Source organism: Equus caballus, chromosome 10 (genome assembly GCF_041296265.1).
Source record: "Equus caballus isolate H_3958 breed thoroughbred chromosome 10, TB-T2T, whole genome shotgun sequence".
Classification (NCBI taxonomy): Eukaryota; Metazoa; Chordata; class Mammalia; order Perissodactyla; family Equidae; genus Equus; species Equus caballus.
In genome coordinates, this window is record NC_091693.1 from 36,048,055 (window position 1) to 36,060,416 (window position 12,362).

The 12,362-nt window shown below is 39.3% G+C and overlaps 1 protein-coding gene across 12 annotated transcripts in view; it reads left to right on the top strand.

Moving 5' to 3' along the window:
* CD109 (CD109 molecule) overlaps nt 1-12,362 on the top strand; it is a 195,045-nt gene that overhangs the window by 163,579 nt on the left and 19,104 nt on the right. For all 12 annotated transcript variants that reach the window (XM_070225130.1, XM_070225131.1, XM_070225132.1 and 9 more), the window contains 7 exons: nt 514-595; nt 3,114-3,342; nt 4,380-4,545; nt 6,092-6,282; nt 6,739-6,894; nt 7,933-7,998; nt 10,772-10,914. In XM_070225130.1, coding sequence (XP_070081231.1) covers nt 514-595; nt 3,114-3,342; nt 4,380-4,545; nt 6,092-6,282; nt 6,739-6,894; nt 7,933-7,998; nt 10,772-10,914 — 1,033 coding nt within the window. The remainder of the gene's footprint in view (nt 1-513; nt 596-3,113; nt 3,343-4,379; nt 4,546-6,091; nt 6,283-6,738; nt 6,895-7,932; nt 7,999-10,771; nt 10,915-12,362) is intronic.

Here is a 12,362-nt window from a genome sequence, read left to right on the forward strand (position 1 = left end):
CATGTGGCCACAGACAGAACATTTTCGAGCCAGCATTGTCATAGATTATTTAGCAATTTCCCCCCTCTGTTGCTAGCTTGGAAATAGAAAGTATTTTTTCTTTCTGTTTTAGCCTTAACTTTATTTACGATACTCTAGATAGTTTTTTCCTTATTTAGCAAACAATTTTAGATGGCTCAGCATTGAAACATTTGTAGTGAAAACCACTGAATTAAATAAAACTCTGCCTTGAATTTGCTTGCTTTCGAATGGCTAGAATTCTTGTCTATGTTACAGTATTCTTCTGAATTTGCTGTAATTTGGGGATATCACAGTTCTTAATTTACACACTCTGCTTGAAAAGTCCTGGTATCTTAAGTCTCCCACGAGACTTATAGAAAGTGTTCAGTATTAACTGTGCTGTGATGCCGTCCTCCTGCCCGCTCTCTGCCGTGTGTCCCAGCGTGAACCCTGATTAGAAGCTTCCACTCATCACAAGCTGACTGCATTGTCTATATGTTTTGGCGTCTCCAGGTTACCAGAGAGAACTTCTCTATCAGAGGGAAGACGGCTCTTTCAGTGCCTTTGGGAAGGATGACCCCTCTGGGAGCACTTGGTAAGTGTTTCTGCTGGTGGAGCAAATCCGTGTCACGGAAAGGGCTCTCGCTAGGTCATGATGGCCGTGACATTGATGGATTTGTCTCTGCGTATGGGCTCAGAGGCTGCTTTTCCCATGGCCTGGCTTTAAAAGAATACTAGCAAATCAAAGGTTTTTATTTAGAAAAGATAGATCATAAATCTTTTTTTTTTTTGTGTGGGAAAAGCAGCAGTAAAAATACTTCATGATGGTGCTGTAGCTGACAGGAAAAATATGTTAGAAATACTGCATGGTTGTGACATAGTTCTTTCTTCAATCTGACGTGATCAGCATGAATTTTGTGTTAATGCAGTCAACATAGTTTCTTCAGGGTTATTTTTTATGAAAAACAGTGATGGAATTAAGAAATAAATGTGCAGAGTTTCCTCTAGAATGGAATCTCTGTGAGGCTGATTTTGGATGATTATACTCTTTCCTTGCTCTATCTTCAATTTCATACTGACTCAGAAAAAGATAGACCAGCTGTGTCAGTTGGGTTAGAGAAGGCATGCTGTGGGAACAAACAGCCCCTTGAACCTCAGTGAGGTCAACGTGTCGCTCAACAACAGGGATGCGTCCTGAGAAATGCACCGTTAGGCGACTTTGTTGTCTCAACATCATGGAGTGTACAGAAGGGAACAAAATTTGCCACCCCAAAATGTGTCTCTTTAACAGGAGGATTATTTTAGGCTTTTTTTTTAAGGAACAAAAGACTCAGAAAGTTTTTCTTGTTACTACCCCTTAACTGCCTAAAAGAATTCAGATAAAAGAACCTGTCTCAGGAAGCAGCTGTGACCTTAGCATCATATGAACTAGTGGTGGACAGGGAGGAATCTAGAAAAGCCTGTTTGTTGGGCTCCCTTCTGTGTCTTCTGTTTCTGTGTGGCCAAACGCTTGTTTTCCAAATGTTTACTCCTTTTCTCCTCCCTGTGAATTGCCTTCTTCCCTTGGAAGTCCTTGACTCTCCCTGCCCCCATCATCATCTTTGTCTTTAGCTGAGGACAGTATTTAAGGTGAGGGCTTTGCCATTTTGGTGAGTTACTCAGTTTTCCCAGGTTTCTCCCATACATGTTATTAATCTTTTGTTTGCTTTTCTCCTGTTAATCTGTCTCATGTCAACTTAATTCTTAGACCAGCCCGAAGAACCCAGAAGAACCCAGAAGGGTAGAGGAGAATTTATTCTTCTCCTGCAAACCCATGGCACAGCCTACTGCACACCTAGACTGTATGGTACTAATCTTACAGGACCCCTGTCGTGTATGCTGTTGTTGGCCGGAAGGCCATGATGCAGCACGACGGTAGCTTATTAACAACAAGGGTTTCTTTCCTGCTCGGGCTGCATTTCCATTGTGGGTCAGCAGGGGGCTCTGCAGTCTTGCTTCAGCTGCCGCCTTCTCGCCGTGACTCCAGGAGGCTCCAGGACGGCCACTGCTTGGGGAGAAGCCTGTAGGGTCCAGCACTGGCAGTTAGACTGGTCAGCCTAGGTGTAACATTTCTTTCCACTTTGTTATTGTCAGAGCTGGTCACGTGGCCATCCCTAACTTCAGGGAGGCAAGGAAGTGGATTCTTCTGCACAAAGTAAAAGAGAACTGGATATTATTGAATGTTAGTAATGTTTACCACAGTAAATCTTTTATAGGGTGGAACAGATCTGCTTCAAATTTTGTTTTGGCATAAGTCAGGATATAGATCCATAAATAGAAAGGTTTCAATGTTTTATTGTCTGATGTTCTTTTCAGCTCAATATTTAGTGTTCTGTACCAGGGATCAGCAAACTTTTTTCTGTAGTGGGTCAGATGGTAAATATGTTCAGCATTGCAGGCCATGCAGAGTCTCTGTTTCATAGTCTTCCTTCTCCCCTCCCCTTTCTCTTTTTCTGTTTCTCCCTTGAAAAGCCATTCTCAGGTGTAGGGGCGGGGGAGAGGTACATGCAACAGACACTGGGCTGTATTTGGCCCAGACAGATTTGGCCCATGGGTTGTAATTTGCTGACGCCTGTCCTACAGGAGAGAAAATATTCATTTCCTCTACTTAAAAGTACTACAGCTTGATTTCGAACTATATACACTTCATCCACAGCTTTAGGGCTGAGCAAAGTGCGTAATAGGATCTTCCTCGGTAAATACCAGAACAGTCCAAAGATGAATAACCTTTGACAGTTTATTGAACTGTCTCTGAGTGTCGAATTCTCAATCTATAAAATAATGTGGCTGGATTAGATGATTTCTAAATTCCTTTCCAAATCTGATATTTTGTGAGTTGACCTGGAATTTCTTGGCAACACTTAAATTGAAACTGTGTGCACCTGCTGGGCAGAGTTGTTCACGTTGTCCCTTTGTTGTCTTTCTTCCCTTTGTTCTTTCTTCCGTGATCCTCCCTTTGGTGAGTCTTCTGATGGGGAAAAAAGTATTGTTGTTGTTGTTGTTTTTCTTGCTAAGTGTATTTGGAGAACTTTATAAGGTGTATTTTACATAATTCTTTTCCCTTTTTCACCAAGGTTGTCAGCTTTTGTTTTAAGATGTTTTCTTGAAGCTGATCCTTACATAGATATTGATCAGAATGTGTTGCACAGAACATATACTTGGCTCAAAGGACGTCAGAAATCCAGTGGTGAATTTTGGGAGCCAGGAAGAGTGATCCATAGTGAGCTTCAAGGTGGCAGTACAAGTCCAGTAACGCTTACAGCTTATATTGTGACTTCTCTCCTGGGATATAAAAAGTATCAGGTATTTAATCTTTAATTTAATCACTCACGGGAGGGAAATCACAAGGAAGGTTGATCTTGATGGGTCAAATATGTGTCTGGAAACTTGAAGAGTTTTGCAATTTTACATCACATTTGAAGTTAGAATTTGGGCACCCTTTTGCTTTGCATTGTTTACCACATTCCAAAATAAGAGAATAAAAATATTAACCCACTTTTTCAGAGTAACTAAGAGAATTCTAAAAATGCCTTCTAGTATAAATGTTATAATACTTGCAATTGGTAAAAAAAAGTCAATATATATTTTATCCTTGAAAAGGTTTTTCAATTTCTTAGGGGATGGAAGATTCTTCAGAATTTGGGGGTACACTCAAGCAAATGCAGGTTGTGAAGGATTTTTTTATTTCTAAAATATTATGGAGCAGTTACAATGCCTGCTACTTGAGTACAGAGTACACCACACTCTGAAGAGCGTGTTAAATGGGCGTGAATGTCTGGATGAGAGTGAGTGTGCATGGAAAGTTCTGGTAATAAGCCTCATTTTGCTCTAGAGTCATCTCAGTCGTTGATGTGTTTACTGCTTAATGCTGACTGCATTTCACATGATCAGAAAAACAGCTATTATCTACGTTAAGCTCCTACTGTTTTCCTAGACCAATACTAAGGATATAGAAGATAAACTGTCACTTGAATTTAGAGCTTCAATTCCCCAGGTCAAATATGAGAAACATCTTTCTCAAGCTGTATTTTCTGCTCTCATCTGAGTTTGTGATATTCACTGGGAGAAACGCTTGCAGAAGTTCTACTTCTTATTTCTTATTCCTTCTAAGGAATGGTGCCTGTTTACTTATAAAAACTGAAAAGCAATGTTATTTTCAAAATGTATGGCAGATCTTTAAATGTCAGTGATCATCCTTGATTCCCGTTGCCTAGGACAAAGGCAGGCACTGACTCTGACCCTGAAATTATTTTTTGAATAAATGTTTGGGAATACTTTTTATTTAAATAAGTGGTAGTGGGTCATTTTGAATTGTAAAATATGTATTTTTTTCTTTCAAGCCTAATATTGATGTGCAAGAGTCTATCAACTTTCTGGAGTCTGAATTCAACAGAGGAATTTCAGACAATTACACTCTAGCCCTTATTACTCATGCGCTGTCATCCGTGAGGAGCCCCAAAGCCAAGGAGGCTTTGGATATGCTGACTTGGAGAGCAGAACGAGAAGGTAATGCGTGGGATCCGTTTGGGATTGTTCAGTGTTATGCATTATGAGATGTATAAACTATGTGAGAAAGTTTTGTAAACTAGATTTGAAGTTGGTCACATTTACATCCTGTGAGAGGGATGAAAAACGGAACGCAGATGAGATCAAGGCGGGTCTGACATGGCTGTGCTGTTTCCACTCTCTAGAGAACTTCGGGGCTCCTGTGTTTCCTTCTTTCAGATATGCTCTTCCCTGTTTTAGTTGCCCTTTGAATTCTCTGACACATTTCTGGTTTGGTGGCCTCGAGTGGTCGTTACGACCTTGGGTTGTGGTGAGTCTTGGGTTCAAATTCTGATTCTGCTACTTGCCTTTATGACCTTCAGTGTCCCTTCCTGTAAAATGGGAACATTTATTTTAGGGTGCCATGAGGACTGAATGAGAGAATGTGCAGTCCCTGCCACATAGCAAGTCTTCAAAAATGTGGGCTGAAATGCAAATGCCAAAAAATGCTGTTAGTGAGTTGTGTGTATGATTTTGTTTTTGTTTCCTTTTTTGAATGGGGCTGCTTTTGGGCTACAACAGGACAAAAAGCACAGGTGTTGTTACTTTGCAAATGGCCTCTGCAGGCAGGGATCCAGGGTGTGTGCGTGTGTGTGTGTGTGTGCGTGCGTGTGTATGAATGAGAGAGAGATGGGATGGGTGGGCAGAAATAATTTTAGGTAATGTCCATTGATTCTAAGCTCTGTTAATTCAAGAAGGAATAACTGTAGGAAGTACACAGAAACTTCTGAGACTGTAAAAAATATCACTATTAGCAGTAACTTAAAGATTGAGTTATTACCTTATTACCTGTGCAGTGCTGGGGACCTGAAGACTGTTGCATAGAGACTGAAGTAGTCCTTGACGTTACTTCCTCTCTGCTTGGCTAAGTGGTACTCATTTCCCCTCCACCCAAGTGCAGTCATCATCTACATAGTGATATTTAGATGCTGGCCCTCTGGGGGCCAGCAGGACTATTTCTAGGAAGATTGTTGAGTTGGCCAGCGTCCCTCATTTTTTCTTGGGGACGTGAATTTTGAACTTATAACACCAACTTTCAGATAATGAAAAAAAGACAGGTTTCCTGGAATATTAGAGTTGGTTAATGGCAGATTCCAAGACCCGAGTTCTTTCCGATGTGTCCTAAAATATTTTTGGGATGGTCTGGTCAGAAAAGTTATGTATATTATCTTCTGGAATATAGTATGTTTTTTCCTTTTATTTATAGCTGTTTAGGCTTGTGCTGAACATATGGAATTTCTCTTGGGAAAATAGTTTCATCAGAACATCTTCAAATATAAGCAATAGGGAAAGGACGAGAAATTGTAAGTTGCAATAGTTTAAAAAGTGACAGATAAGCACATGTTTATTTGTGTGTGTGAATATACATGTATTTGCTTGGCGTAAATATTCAAACATATAGAAATACATATTTTTATGCTAGTCAAGTAGAACTTTGGACCAGTGTAGGAATATTCAATTGTAATTGCTCTGTAATTGCTCAGAATGTTGTTGCTTTCTCTTGCAGGAGACACGCAGTTCTGGGTGTCATCAGTGTCCAGACTTTCTGAGTCCTGGCAGCCAAGCTCCCTGGATATTGAAGTCGCTGCCTATGCCCTGCTCTCACACTTCCTGCAGGGCCAGCTTTCTGCGGGAGTCCCAGTTATGAGGTGGCTGAGCAGGCAGAGGAATCGCTTGGGAGGTTTTGTGTCTACCCAGGTGAGTGAGGAGAGTTTTTAATTTTTAATCTATATACATATATATATATATATTTTAGGAAGTATGTGATTGCTTTTTTTCATGGCTTCGTAAAATTGCTTGGCAGTTTAAAAGTTTAGTAACATAAGTCAAAGGTTTAAGTTACTAATGTTGGTTTTTCTCATCATCAATTATAAACACCTATGTGCTATTGATATGGAATACATTAGTCCCCTGTCTATCGCAGCCGTTTTCCTTCAGTGGTAACTAGTAGAGTAGATGCTCAGTTCCATTCAGCAGATGTTTTCCGAGCCTCTCCTGTACTCTGGGTCAAGGAGATTCAAAGATGAATGAAGGAGAGCTCCACTCACAAGGAAGGTGTATGAAAGTGTAGCGGGTGTCCTACTGTTACTAAATGTGCTCTTTGGAGACCTTGATAGACACTTATATGCACAAATGTTTTTCTTTCCTCAACAGGACACCATTGTGGCCTTGAAGGCCCTGTCTGAATTTGCAGCCCTGATGAACACAGAAAGGACAAATATCCAAGTGACTGTGATGGGGCCCACTTCACCAAGTCCTATAAAGTTTCTTATTGACACACAGAACCGCTTTCTCCTCCAGACGGCAGAGGTGTGGACAAGGGGGTGGTTATTTACAGTTCCGTGTAGATGATTCCTTGTGCTGGAATACTGCTTTATTTCCATTCAGTTGACTTCAGCAAGGACTTGTTCCCAGAGCCCCGTGAAGAGACTGGGAGGAAGGTGTGCCCTCCTTTGGTTGAATTTGCTGAGCTGAGGAAGGGAGGAAGGGATGGAAACTTTGCAAAAGGAGAAAACAGAGCACTACCATATTGGGAAAGGAGTGAACACCCACCAAGTCCCTGTTCTTTGCAGGCATTGTGCCAGATTTCTTCACATGTGCTAGTGCATTTGTTTCTCAAACCAACACTGAGAGGGAAGTACTTTCATCCCATTGTACATGTGATGAAACTGAGGCTGAGAGAGGTGAAGTAACTTGCTCAGGATCATGTGACTGTAACATTAGAGCTTGGCTTTGACCCAGGCTTTCAGAGCGTGTGCCGTTGTCAGCTGCACCACATGTCCTGAGGAGAACTGATAGAACCGGCAGTGGAATTCTTACTGCAAAAGGGAATAAAGGACCACGCTAGACCCTAACTTTATTCCCTTGGTTAACCTTGTGGGAAGTTGAGGGTAATGGATGGAACTGAGAGCTTCAAGGCTAGAACTGAGGAAGAGGAGTGGTGGCAGAGGAAGAAGGAGGAATAGTGTTCACCATGGTCAGTGATGGCGTGCCACTGTATTCTCAGGAAGGCCGGAGGACTAGGTGCGCCCAAGGGAGGCTGGAGGAGGGAGCTGACTTTTCCTTCTTTCTTTCATGCTTCAGCCCTGGCAGAAGGGCAGACCTGTTCACAGCACTAATGCGCCTTGCCGAAAGCAGGGGTGGGGTGGCCTTGAGGGTGTGCATCCTCCCCTCTAGCTCTCTTGCCTGGTGGATGCGTAGCTTTTGACATGTGAGGCCATGTAAACTTCTTGGAGCTTTCCACAGATCGCTTGCTTCTGATGCGGGATAACACTGACCTCTGTGCTGTTTGGAAGGACCTAGATATGGAAAGTCAGCTTTACTCATTTTTTTTCCACCTTTATTCAGCTTGCTGCGGTACAGCCAACTACAGTTAATATTTCCGCAAAGGGTCTTGGATTTGCTGTTTGTCAGGTATGTAATAATGATTATTTTTGTTTAGTTAAATGTGACTTGCTATAATAATTCTTCGGTTTGGGGCACTGCTAAGTCTTTAGCTTAGATAACATGTAAAATTCTTAACTATTTATTTCTATGACTTAGGCAAGATAAATCACTCTCTTTAATAAGGAGTATCAGAGATGTTACTAGCTAGTGAGTAGGCAGCAACTATGTGGATTGATAATCTATTGGAAAAGTATTTCTTGAGTATTATATGCTTTTTGAAGTGATGATTAAACTCTTCTAATAGGATTCATGTGAATTGTTGAGAACTTCCACCTTTTTTGTGAAAATACAGCTCAGAAATTGTAATGCTGGTAGAGTTTCCTCTATGACTTGATAAACAAATATGCATTTTACTTACAACTTCTTAATATTCATCTAACATTATAAAAGTCAACAACATATTACATGTAATTGACTTGAAGATAGGATATGTGTTCCTTTAATGTAAAGTCTTATATAATAGTAAATAACACAATTAAAGCCTGGTATGTTCTGTGTTCTGGTACTGGAAGAAAATACAAAGAAATCTATTGTTATGGTGCCATAGGGCTAGAATAAAATGGAAATAATATGTAAAATACTCAACGGCATAGTTATTATACTAAGCAATACATGAAAATCCTAGGGACTTAAAATCATCTTGTTAGAAACCCAAAATAATATGTGATAGGACCAAAAATGATTGTGTGCTTGGTTAGGAAAAAAAAATCCAAGCAAATCTGAAAGATTTACTGAGAAAGTAAAAAAATGGCTATTATAGAGAACAGGTACTTTTTCAAAAACCAGTGCAGCTGTCGAGTCGAGAGAACAGGTATGCTTGATGGTCAGCTGTAATTTGGAAACTTCCAAATATTGTAAGGTTATGTGATACTCAAAACACAGTAACTGTTTTTTAACAATCAAGGAAAAATGACCACAGTTAAAAGGAATGGTATTCAATCAAAAGGACAGAAAGAGAAAAGAGTGAATAATTTGTATTGGTCTTTAATAACAAAGGCCATGCGGAAATTCTCATTCCTAAGCCATCTTTCAGAGAAAACAGTAAATCCAAAAGTAAATACACAGGATAGTTCAGATACAACTGAAAAATTATGTATACTTAAATCACTAAATTGGTTGAAATTCATTCTTGATAAACCAAATGTAGATAAATGACTGAAGGCCAATGATTTTTATATGAAGTTTGAAGGAAACAGCAGTAAGTGTAGTATCTCCTGGTCATAATGTTCACCAGTCCTGTATCTGCATTAACTTGCAGAAAACAAAAGGTAGGGACCAATAGGTGCTTCTCATGGTGGAAAGAACATTGCAAAAAAGTTGGTCACCCAGGAAGAGGTATCGAGATTTCCTTTAGCTGATATTTTTGTCAGTGTTCTGGAAAATGGAGGGCAAAGAAAACTCTCTGGTATGAGGTAAATGTTAACCTCTTTTGGATAATAAGAAGCGAAGCTGTTGGAAATGAACTGCAACATCTCCTGAAGCTCTCAGTGAGCAGTCGAGCTTTGCTGCGGGCCCAGTGTAAACCCGAATACTTTGTTATGGGTGGGTATCACTGTGACCCAGGGCGAATCCAGTGGTCCTTGTTTGTCTCCTGATGACGTTGTCTCTAAGGACAATTGCGCCACTGGAAAGGGGATGATGAACATTACAGAGACCGTTTCTCCAATTGCGTGAAACTTCTTCAGCTGCTCAGGAATGTTCTGTAATTTTAATTGTTTAAAAAAGAGTCAGAAAATATTCTGAGTGAGATAACCAGAAGATTGAGGGGGTGAAGGATTGTATAAGCTTGGTGTGGCAGGATAAGAAGTCAGAAGTCTTAGGTTTGAAAGATGAAGGCTTAGAGAGAGGAGTTTTTAAAAGCATGTAAATCCACGATGACTCCTAGATGTTTAGTTCTGAGAGGTGTGTGTGTGTGTGTATAAGTGACTTAAGTCTAAGTGAAAGAAAGTCCAATGTTGTGTGGCAGTAGTTAGGCCTATGAACCTTGGTATCAAAAAAAGTAGAAGAGGTGTAACTTTAAATAGATTCCAATCCAGCTTGGCATGAGGCAGGCCTGGGAAGTTTTGAGTACGTTCCTGAGCTTCTGATCTTAGGATCCCTTTGAGGAAAACACTGGTCCCCGCATTCCTCAGTGTCCCCGAGCACCTTTCACATTGGTGGTGGGAACAGAGTATATGCTGAAAAAGACCCAATTGACTTGAAATCCATCATTTATTTTATCTTCTTTGAAAAACGTTGTATGATCAAGAAGAAGCCTTAGCAGTTGAACAGGTTTCTGTTCAACCAAAACTGTTTTAGTTTTGATTTATCTACTGAGTTTCTAAGTTTCCAGTTTCTGAACAATCACTCCAGTTGGGCAGCAGAGCATGGAAATTAGTGGATGCTCTCAAGAAAGTTGGCAATAGTTGCACTTTTTTCCCTGAAGAGAATGTTTTACATTATTTGAAAAAATGACACTCGTGAATATCATCCACGATGGTCTGATACTTGTTTTGGATATTACATAACAATTTTCTTAATTTTTAAAATCATTGTTTATAAACTTTTGTAACAGTATTTGTTAATAATGATACTTTGTTAGCAAGTAAAACTAATTTCTTCTAGGTTAAAGATTGCAAGTCTAGTTGGATATATGCCAAAGAGAATCATTACCTAATATTTAGAATGCATAATGATGTCAACTTATTGCTAGTAATTTATTGCTAATTTATTATTTATGATAATTTTTTATTTTTTGCAGCTTAATATTATTTATAATGTGAAAGATTCAGGGTCTTCCAGAAGTCAAAAATCTATCCAAAATCAAGAAGCCTTTGATTTAGATGTTGCTGTAAAAGATAATAAGGATGATCTCAATCACCTGAATTTGAATGTGTGCACAAGGTTTGTATCTAAGTCTCTCTTCCTCCTCTCTACTTAAAAAAAAACAGATTTGACGGGGCTGGTCCTGTGGCCGAGTGGTTAAGTTTGCGCACTCCACTGCAGGCGGCCCAGTGTTTCGTTGGTTCAAATCCTGGGCGCGGACATGGCACCGCTCATCAAGCCACGCTGAGGCAGCGTCCCACATGCCACAACTAGAAGGACCCACAACGAAGAATATACAACTATGTACTGGGGGGCTTTGGGGAGAAAAAGGAAAAGAAATAAAATCTTTAAAAAAAATATATATGTAACTGTATATAATATATATTTAACTATATATTATATAAACTATTTATGTAATATATATACACAACTATATAGTTATCAAACTATATCAGTAATAAGTTGCATTTAATAAAGATTTCAGTTATGCATTACACTCAGGTTACAAACTAGAAATAGTGCTAATAATATTTAAGCAGTTCTCAACATGTCCAAATTACTTACAAGTTTTCCTTGTATTTATAACAAGTTTAAATAGAAAAATTTAATAAAGCTCAGGACTAATTTATGAAAACTTTAACCAATCATGTTTAATATTCAAAATTTGGTTACTTCTTGTTTTTAGTCATTTTTCTGTTAAATAATTATTCCAGGTTCATATTTAACCTTTAGTGTCATGCGTTTAATGTAAAACTTCATAAAAACATGCAAGTTCAATGAAAAGGATAGTTTTTAAAATTGTTTAATTTTATTGAGGTCATAATATTTTATGAGATTGTGAAATTTCAGGTGTACATTATTATTTGTCAGTCACCATATATTTATGGCCCTTTACCCTTATGCCCACCCCCAACCCCCTTCTCCTCTGGTAAACTGTTCTTTTTGTCCAGGTATTTGTTTATCTTCCACATATGAGTGAAATCATATGATGTTTGTGTTTCTCTGTCTGGCTTATTTCACTTAACATAATACCCTCAAGGTCTGTCCATGTTGTTGCAAATGGGACAAATTTGTCTTTTTTATGGCTGAGTAGTATTCCATTGTGTGTATGTACCACATCTTCTTTATCCATTCATCAGTCGATGGGCACTAGGGTTGCTCCCACATCTTGGCTATTGTGAATAATGCTGCAATGAACATAGGGGTGCATAAGTCTCTTTGGATCATTGATTTCAAGTTCTTTTGGATAAATACCCAGTAGTAGCTTAGCTGGATTGTATGGTATTTCTATTTTAAATTTTTTGAGAAATCTCCATACTGTTTCCCATAGTGGCTGCATCAGTTTGCATTCCTACAGCAGTGTATGAGGGATCCCTTTTCTCTAGATCCTCTCCAACATTTGTTGTTTTTAGTCTTGGTAATTATAGCCATTCTAACAGATGTAAGGTAATGTGTCATTGTAGTTTTGATTTGCATTTCCCTCACGATTGGTGATGTTGAACATCTTTTCATGTGCCTGCTGGCCA